Source organism: Lotus japonicus, chromosome 1, assembly GCF_012489685.1.
Source record: "Lotus japonicus ecotype B-129 chromosome 1, LjGifu_v1.2".
In the NCBI taxonomy this organism is placed as follows: Eukaryota; Viridiplantae; Streptophyta; class Magnoliopsida; order Fabales; family Fabaceae; genus Lotus; species Lotus japonicus.
This window is the reverse complement of record NC_080041.1, coordinates 84598478-84608046: the sequence shown is the minus strand read 5'-3', so window position 1 is coordinate 84608046 and position 9569 is coordinate 84598478. Positions and strand designations below refer to the sequence as shown.

The following is a 9569-nucleotide window of genomic DNA, read 5'->3' as shown; positions in this document are numbered from 1 at the left end:
AGTGATCTGACAGGTGGGTTGGCCCTCTGGGCTTATTGGATACCGGAGAAATGGAGAATAGATAATTGAAAACAAGAAATGAGTCTCCCCACTCACACATTGACTACCTGTCTCTGATTTTTGTTTTCCTCTATCAATGTCTTTTGTAAGTTTGCAACCATTGTTTGGCTATTGATCCGCGGAATGTACACCACTGCAAGCACTTTTCTTTATTAATTTTACTATGCTCTTTTGCCACTTGCCAAGGGTTTTCATTAATAAGAAGAAGTAATTAAAGAACAGTTCAAATGACTTTTCATACTCATGCAGCCAATCAAACTTATGCTAAAATTAAATACTCAAATTAGCATTTGATCTGATCCTTAATTATTTTTATACTCAAGTTGTTTCTGATTTCTAGTAAGTATTTAATATTCTGTGGGGCAATTGTCTTTGGATTCCTAGGAACAGCACACAGCGTTGCAGTTGCGGACATGAATGAATGCTTCACTATTCTCGAAAACACAGAGGGTAGAAATAACTACTACTGCTCATCTTAATTTGAATTCCAAATCCCTGCTAAAGTAGGAGCCAAACTGTCCATTTTCTGATTTTGGGTTACTACTTTATTTGTAAAATTTGTCCCAAGTCCGTGCCTGTGCTGTGGGAAATGCTTTCATGACCATTACCAAAGAAGATAGTATTAGACAAAATATATAAAAACACCGTCCCTTTATTATACTCCTACCTCGACATCAGTAAGGTCAATCCACTCACATTAATTAATGCCTCCAAACCCAAAATTTAAACTTTGGACCTACTTAATTTCATTTCAAAATAAATAATTTTAAGGACAATGAAGAGGAAAAATGTAACACTAGCATACAGTTTTGACTGACATAACATAACGCAACTGATGTTAACCGTGGTTAAAAACCGCCACTAAACCGCATGTAGGAAAAATGTTTCACCAGAACTCAAAAGCACATGTCTACCCGTAGAAACTCAACTAAAACAAAATTTAGTGCATGTTAGGTCTGTCGTTTGAGCCAACACTAATTTGACGCATAAACTTTAACGTGAATTAGAAAAACATGATTTTGACACGTTAGTTTCAATTAGATATACAAATACAACTTTGGAGGTAAAGTGGCAAATCTTCTTGACTGTTTTGCCTCTGTGTCTGTGTTGTGAGAAAGATCTTTGTCCATTAGCATATTGGCCATATTTAACACTATTTTGTATCTTTCTCATTCACTTTTTTCAGGTACTGACTGCACACCCAACAGCTTCGTGCCTTTTCATATGCTTTTTTCTCCCTCCCCGCCAAAGCTAGTAGGCCCCTCCCTACCTCAACACAAATCCTGATATTGTTGTCTTGTCGCATTGTTCCAACGCAAACGAATCACAACCTCAACACTCTCTTGTCTGCATCGCGCTATGAATTTCAAAAATCTCCAAACACAACCACAAAAAACAAACCACTTCTCTCTCCAACAAAAACTTTTCACACTTCATTGCCACTTCATTCCAACAAGCAACAACAAACTTTTTTCTGGTTCTTATCTAGCTACTCAACTCTGAAAATGGGTGGCTCAGGGAAATGGGTAAAAGCATTAATCGGGCTCAAAAAACCTGAGAAACATCAACATGTAAGTGGGTTTGTTGCATGTGTTACCACAATGTCTGAAAATTTCTAAAAGTTCATTGTTTTTGTTAACTTTGTTTGGTTTATGTGTGTGTAGGTGAAGGAAGGTGGAAAGAGCAAGAAATGGAGGCTATGGAGGAGTTCTTCAGGGGATAAAGGTTTCAAAGGAAACCACAAAGCAGCTTCTGAAGGGTCTGATTCTCCACCTGCAGCAGCAGCAGCAGATGCTTTCACCGCCGCGGTAGCCGCCGTGGTTCGAGCTCCTCCTAAGGATTTTAGGCTGGTTAGGCAAGAATGGGCCACTATAAGAATTCAAACCGCTTTCCGTGCCTTCTTGGTAAAGTCAAATCAAGCTTTTTCAATTTGTGCTCCATGGAGATTGTTCATATTTATGTACAGAACAAAATGTTAAAGCACAAAACTTGTCAATGGAATGTAGAGTTAGTGTGGATTTAGGCTTAATCTTTCTTAGTGCTTAACAGAAATTATGCAGCTTAACCAAGTACAAGATTAATAATGCATGTCCAGATCTGCGTTGTTTCATTACTAACTTTGCACATAGAGGGAGGAGCATGACTAGGTGTTCTTAATAATATTTACCAAAGCTCAAATTGAAGACTTTTTGCTAATAGTTTGAGCTTTAAATGTGAGTGATGTCAAAGGCATTCGTATAATTTTAGCTGGAGCTTGTTTCTAATAATTTAAGTATTTGTGATATGAATGTAGGCAAGAAGGGCTTTGAGGGCTTTGAAGGCAGTGGTGAGGCTTCAAGCACTTGTCCGGGGTCGACAGGTGAGAAAGCAGGCTGCAGTGACATTGAGGTGCATGCAGGCGCTGGTCCGTGTTCAAGCCCGAGTAAGAGCTCGTCGCGTGCGAATGTCCATAGAGGGACAAGCTGTGCAGACCATACTTAATGAGCGACGCAGCAAACTTGATCTTTTGAAGCAAGCAGAGGTATGATATGCATCAACCATGAAAACTTGTTCAAGTTTTAGTTTCAATTAGGTGAGGTGCCTCTAAGATGTTTGAGAATTTGCAGGAAGGGTGGTGTGATAGCAAAGGAACGTTGAATGATGTGAAAACTAAATTACAAATGAGGCAAGAAGGAGTGTTCAGGAGAGAGAGAGCAATTGCATACTCTCTTGCTCAGAAGGTAATTAACAAAGTAAAAACTATGCAACTTCTTTTCTTTTTCTTTCTGCTCAAGAAATATGGTTAACATTCTTGATATTTTCAGCAATGCAAGTTAACTCCAAGCACTAATTCCCGAACAAATGCCTCGTTTCTCTCTCTCAAGAATCAAGAGACTGAGAAAGCTAATGGGGGATGGAGTTGGTTGGAAAGATGGATGGCAGCAAAGCCATGGGAGAGTAGATTGATGGAACAACAATCTCAGGCTGAAGGCTTAGAGAAAACCCCACCACCAAAGAAATTTGTGGAAACCTTTGTAAGCTCAAATTCAAAACCATGCTTGGTCAAGATCAAGAAGAACAATGTTACAACAAGAATTTCTGCTAGGCCTCCTCATACCGGACAAGCTACTCGTTCATCCTCAAGCCCAAGTTCTGAGTTTCGGTACGATGAGAGTTCTGCATCATCTTCTATATGTACATCTACAACACCAATGTCAGGGAATACTTGTGACAGGACTGAGGATAGTAGTAACACTAGGCCAAGTTACATGAACCTGACTCAGTCAACCAAGGCAAAGCAAAAAACAAGTAGTCATACTCATACATACAACAGAGCTCAAAGGCAGCAGTCTATGGACGAGTTTCAATTTCTCAACAGGGAAGCAGTTTTCTATTCTAAAAGCACTGCTGATTCTGACCCATCAATCAACTTTTCAAGGCCACTTCAACTACCAATTCACTCGGGCAAGAGTTCATTGATGCCACGGTGAATGGAAAAAGCTCACCCTACGTATGGTTGCATGGAAGTTCAACATCTCTGTATTTATTTTTCCCCCAAGAAGATCAACATCTTGTTGTTCATTGTAGTTCAATCGAGTAAGCTAGCTAGCTAGAAGTAGCTTATGTGCTTGAGAAATGATGGATCAAGATCTTTTGTCCCTGAAGTGTCTCAATTTTCCGTCCCGCCAATAAAATCTTGTCATATCGATTAAAAAAGACATGAGTGTGGCAATTACAAACTTACATGTTGGTTTTCAATTGACATGTCAAATTTATTGGTGAGACAAAAAATGAGACACAGTTTGGGGACAAAATATTTCAATCCACGAAGGATACTATTTGTGCGGAGTCTCCATTTGTATAATTTAAGCAGCTCTAGACTATATGGGAAAATCCAATTTTGTCAACACATTAGACAGATTTTCCATCTGATTTTGTGAATCTTCTACAATTATGCCATTCATGATTTTGTTGGAAAAAAATATCGACATGTATTTAAAAGCTAGAAATCGTTGTAGTATCTTTCCCTTTCATAAACTTGCACTTGATGTTATATGACATGATTGTTTATTCTTGGATCTCAGCACATTTATTTCTACTATAATTTGTAATACATTCTCTGACCTCAGCAGCATAAGTAAAATCTAAACAGTTTATTTAGCAGCTCCTCTCTGTTCTTTTTATGGCTCTAACCTTGACACCGTGCTTGAAGTTGAGCACTATGCCATATTCAAGTTCTAAGGGATTCTCCATATTAGGTGAATGCCGAAACAAGTATTTCCTATATAAGTGAATCAGAGACAGCTTGATTTCTTGCAGGGAAAATTTCTGACCAATGCAAGCCCGAGGACCAATTCCAAATGGTATGAAAGCATAAGGATGTCTTCTTTTCATTTCTTCACATTTGGGATCAAACCTCTCCGGTTTGAACTTTTCTGGCTCCGGAAAGTTTCTGGGATCTTTTGCTACAACTCCAAGCGCTAACCAGACCCAAGTCCCCTGCTTATATAAAAATATATCAGTGACTACACAAGTAAAACAAAAAAGAAAGAAAGAAAGCTCTCCTTTATGATTATGATTTGTGAAGAATGTCCCAAAACAGAAAGTCCTGGCTTCTAGGTACTATAATGCAAGCACAATACCTTTGGAAGAAGGTAACCTCCAATCTCTACTTCATTTGATGTTTCTCTTGCAACCAATGGAGAGACTGTGTAATATCTCATGGCCTCTTTGATCACCTGCATTAATTAAATGTATGTTTAGATGAACATTTGCAGAATAGATTATCAATGTATTTGATTCTAGTCAAATTGCATATGATAAACGTGAGTTAAAATTATAGGATTTATGAAAAAAAATGATTTGTTATGAAATTCAGTTGTAAAATGTCAGAATTGATTTTCTTTAACACACTAGCATCTTGCAGAATTGATTTTCAGCCTGATATCAATTCTCTGAAATGACTCTCGAACATCTATATTGTCATCCATAAGTGATTTTACACTATCATAATTGACTCTAAAGTTCCCCAACGTGCAACCAAACACACTCTAATTATAGCATACAAAAGTATAATATATGTATTTGTATATGTATATGTATATGCATATATATGTATGGCCTTTGCAACTTGAAACTTGATTAGGATGTTTCACTTCAACTAACCTGATCAAGGTAAGGAAACTTCTCTTGAAGATCTTGAGAAGTTGGTGTCTGATCTACTGGACCAAACCCATCAATCTCTTGAAGCATCTTTTTCTCAACTTCTGGATGCCCAGCAACCAAATAGACAATGGAAGACAAGGTAAAGGATGTGGTTGCTGATCCTGCAAGCAGGTGCTCATAAGTAACAGCACTGATATAGTCAGGTGTGAACACATTTTCTGAAACAGTTTTTGATTCTCTTGCATTTAGAATGAGTGACAAGAAGTCCTTGGAACTTCTGACCTTATCCTTCATTCTCTTCTCTACAATTTCATCAAGACGGCCACTTAGTTTTCGGTTAGTACACTCGATTTTCCAGTCCATGGTGCCTGGAATTCTCTTCAGAATCTGCCTAAATGGCTCCTGGAGAATTGGGACAAGTAAACCCAGTATGATGGAGAAGGAACCAGATAGGTCCATCTTGAGTTGGGTTGTGGAGTAAATGTGTTGGTTAATGAAATCTGATACTTCATTACCAGCACCTGAACCCCTTACTTCCTTGTTGCCACTTTCATCACGCACTGATTGAGGCCTCGAGAGGCCAAAATCAACACCAAATGCTGCTTGTCCAATCACATCAGTTGCCAAGCTGAGCGAAAGATTAGAAAAGATGAAGTCTTCATTTTGAGAATCTAGATTTTGAGTTGCTGATTCTATAAATGACTGCATTGTTGGCACTAATCTGGATAAGTGTGATGGCTGGTAGAGTGATAATATGGTGTTTCTCATGGTAGACCATTGTGAATCTCTGCAGCTCAAAGTCAAAAGGAAATGATTAATGTCACAAATTCACATTAGTTTTGAAGAAGCATTAACATGGAGGGCATATATGGTTCTGAATTCTGAATTTCACCACTTAATGATCACAAATTGGGAAATGCCATTCAACTTAGTGGCTCAGTTAAGTTTCATTCACACTCTTTGATAAGTGGAAATAAGGTGGAGAGAAGAGAGAGATAAGAAGAAATGAGAGAGAAAATAAGAAGTATGATGTGTGATGATATGATTAAAATTTGAAAGAAAAGAAAAAGACATAGAAAGCGAAGCAGAACTAAGGTTGCAGTGTGAATGAATCATAGCTTAGTGACTACACCACTTAGAGAACCCATAATTTGCTAAGAAGTTGCATTACTAATAGTAATATGCAACTTAGGAAAAAAATAATTCACACCTATTCCACCTCCCTTTAGAGGATATAAAGATAAAAGAGGGAGAAGTGAGATAGATGATAAGTGATATGATAGAAAAAGAAGATAAATTAAAAGAGGAAATATGTGTGAATGTATCAAAGTCATGCAATTTATGTCACCGGATCAAGATCTCATGTTATCAGATGATGGCTCAACTTCTTGTCCCACTAATGATTTAATCATGAAGAGTTATCGTGGCCTTAAACTTGTATACTTCCATAATTTCCATTATACACTTTTTCTAGAGAGAGAAATGGGTGAAAGTGTGAAACAATTTTCATACTTGGTGAAGAAGAGACCCTTTTGGTGAAGGGGGGATGCAGAAATGGGAGAGGGAATGCTTCTGTTTGTAATGTCTTTAAATTTTTTGATGCCTGCCTCTTTGCAAAGCTCTGCATCTGCTATGATTATTAGAGGTTGTCTTCCCATATGAAATCTGCAACCATATATAATAGCAACATTGATAAATAACAATGTTAATCACTAAAAATCATCGAATAATATGAACACTATGTAATGGAATTAAATCACTATGTAATTACTCGTAATATTCTTTTACTTTTTCATATTAATTTCTTCTTTCTTATGATTATGATTAGATTTTTGTTACCACTATCAAACACAGTGAAATAGGTTATGTAAGAGAGAATACATAAGTTTTAACTCTAAGAAAATCATATATTAAGAAAAACAACCACAATTTCCTAACAGATAGAGACATCGAGTTTAACGAATAAAAAGAGAACTCAATAACTTCACTGTTAATATGGGACACACCTATTACTTACCACCATCAATAAAATTCTTGATAGAGATGACCCCAAATCAAACAAAATACTGACATTGACTTTTATATACATTTTAAATAATTGTAGATTGATGAACAATTTGACAATTCCATGATTCTATATCATTATTGCTTTTGTGGATTTCATATTCTTTTGTCTCCTTGATTTCCCTCCACAGGCAAACTAAATATTATATTCCTTTTATTTTCTTCTCACATGACTATTACTTTTTTTTTTTTACCTCAAATCAAATATAGTACGTATAATTGAAGGGAGAATCTATATTTCCCAATAATGTCTATTGTCTAAGCAGAATATGTCCGTAATGGGCCCTTTTTTTGTATGGAAGCAAGCACGCACCTGAATAAACGAGCACAAATAGGGCAATTGGACTATAGAATAATCACTTTTTCAATCCATATCTAGTTCTTTCAAGGACAGACAAATCTTTTCGGGTGCAAACTTTCTCAAAATTTTCAAGTTGAAATTTTAGGTTTATTTTTCTCACTTCATATGTAGTAAATAGTTAGACTTTTTAATACTTATGAAAGACGTATCTACAATATTTCACTTAACATAATCATATCACTTTAGAAAATCTTATTCCCGCAAACAACGACCCACCAAACCAACCCCAACCAACCTTCCCAAGTTAAAAAAAACTAGCTGCCATCACCATTCACCCCACCCCCACCCACCCAAAAGGACTTTGAGGCACTTGAATAGCTATATGCAAGATTGCTTGTGTCCAATATTAACAGCTTGTCCTTATCAATCAACCTAGGAGAAGAAGAGAATCAATATATGTATCAAATCATCAACAGACTCTTGCACTCTACAAAGTGCATTTTTGGATACTATACCTTCCCACTTGACCAAATCGGAGTAGATCATACCAAGCTTTCACAGGATTATGGAGACAAATAGTACACATAAATTAGGGACTCGCCGCCTAGCGGTTCACAAACCAAAAGAACGAAAGGACAACATCACTACAAGACAAAGAAGTAAAATAGTTGGGCTGAATAAAAGAAGAGATTTACTTCATGTTTTTAGCTGGTGTATTTAGCTGAGTGACATGATTTTTTTTTTTCATTTGCTTAGAGTTTTGTGCATTGTGTAACACTCTTAAGGATTATTTTTTGCATGTTGTAAGTGCCGTGAGACAATCCTTTGGATTTATTCCATACATCATTGACAAAAAAAGAAGAAGAGATGAGGATGACATTTTCAGATGTAAGTAACCATCCAGGCTCATTGTAATAGTGACTTAGGTTTCTCCCACACTTGCCCAAACACTGTCCTCTATAACTTTTATGAGAACAAATACCAAATGGATTCATTCACGATTTATGTTATAGTGCATCTTCACATCGATTTGTATTGGTACCAACAAATGGACAATACTAAGAAAATACACACAAGTAAACAAACCCATACCTGTAGATTGGGCCATATTGCTTGGCAAGGACTGAAAAGACATCAGGGCCATACTTAGCCAGCAAGGGAAGGTGTCCTATCAGAGGCACAGATGGTGGACCTGGAACTTTCCTCACACCCCAGTAGGGCCCATACAGATACACTAAGAATCCTCCTATTGTAGCCAGCAAGGTAAACATTGCTGAAGACCAAGGGACACTTGGAATTTGGAACAACCATTCAAAATCCATGAACACCATTTTGTGCTTCCTTGTAATTGAAACAATATGGAATGTGTAAATCAAGGGGAAGAAAAGTAAAGAAGAGAGTTGGGTTGGAGGACTCTAGTCTCCATATGATGTGCCTAAAGGACCGAGGCTTATATCGAGGAATTAAAGGTACTAGGTATTAAGAACAATATATGGGGTTTTGTCCTCATATGAATGATGAGAGGTAAGAATTAGATACCCTTTTACACAATACATTTCATTCATTCGTCGTATTCATTGTTCTATAATCAAATCATAACTAATTTTATAAAAATAGGGTTTTCATGTATGGGAAGGTAAAAATAATAGGGATCACAATATTCTTCTTAAGTAAATATGTCAAGGAAAAAAATTCTCCAAGTTTAGTCACAATATAGTGTGAATGTTTCTTACTCGAATATGATTGTCTTACACGAAAAAGCATCTATTGGCTTGTGCGTGTTGTGGGGGTGTTCATTGCAGGGTTATAAGAAGTGCACGTTCAATTCACCAGAATCTGGACAACACAATCCACTATGCATCCTATTCCTATGCCAAGGGAGAGAAGATGAGGGGTGTGAGGAGTCAGAGGGCGATAGATCATGAACAAGATAAAGATAATTTATTCCTTTTACCCTAAATGAACATGGATAATTAAGAATCACCATGAACTACCCTCT

The 9569-nt window shown here is 36.9% G+C and overlaps 2 protein-coding genes across 2 annotated transcripts; one reads left to right on the top strand and one right to left on the bottom strand.

Moving 5' to 3' along the window:
* Nucleotides 1-1244: 1244 nt before the first annotated feature.
* On the top strand, nucleotides 1245-3698 carry LOC130724832 (protein IQ-DOMAIN 6-like). Its single transcript, XM_057576107.1, has 5 exons — nucleotides 1245-1631; nucleotides 1725-1964; nucleotides 2354-2581; nucleotides 2667-2780; nucleotides 2865-3698. The coding sequence occupies exons 1-5, from the start codon at nucleotides 1566-1568 to the stop codon at nucleotides 3528-3530; spliced, it is 1314 nt and encodes a 437-aa protein (XP_057432090.1). The 5' UTR covers nucleotides 1245-1565; the 3' UTR covers nucleotides 3531-3698.
* Nucleotides 3699-4049: 351 nt separating this feature from the next.
* LOC130724827 (cytochrome P450 711A1-like) lies at nucleotides 4050-9025 on the bottom strand. The gene is made up of 5 exons (XM_057576101.1): nucleotides 8663-9025; nucleotides 6718-6870; nucleotides 5206-5992; nucleotides 4683-4778; nucleotides 4050-4539 (listed from the first exon to the last, which is right to left on the bottom strand). The coding sequence occupies exons 1-5, from the start codon at nucleotides 8899-8901 to the stop codon at nucleotides 4198-4200; spliced, it is 1617 nt and encodes a 538-aa protein (XP_057432084.1). The 5' UTR covers nucleotides 8902-9025; the 3' UTR covers nucleotides 4050-4197.
* Between the last annotated feature and the right edge of the window lie 544 nt (nucleotides 9026-9569).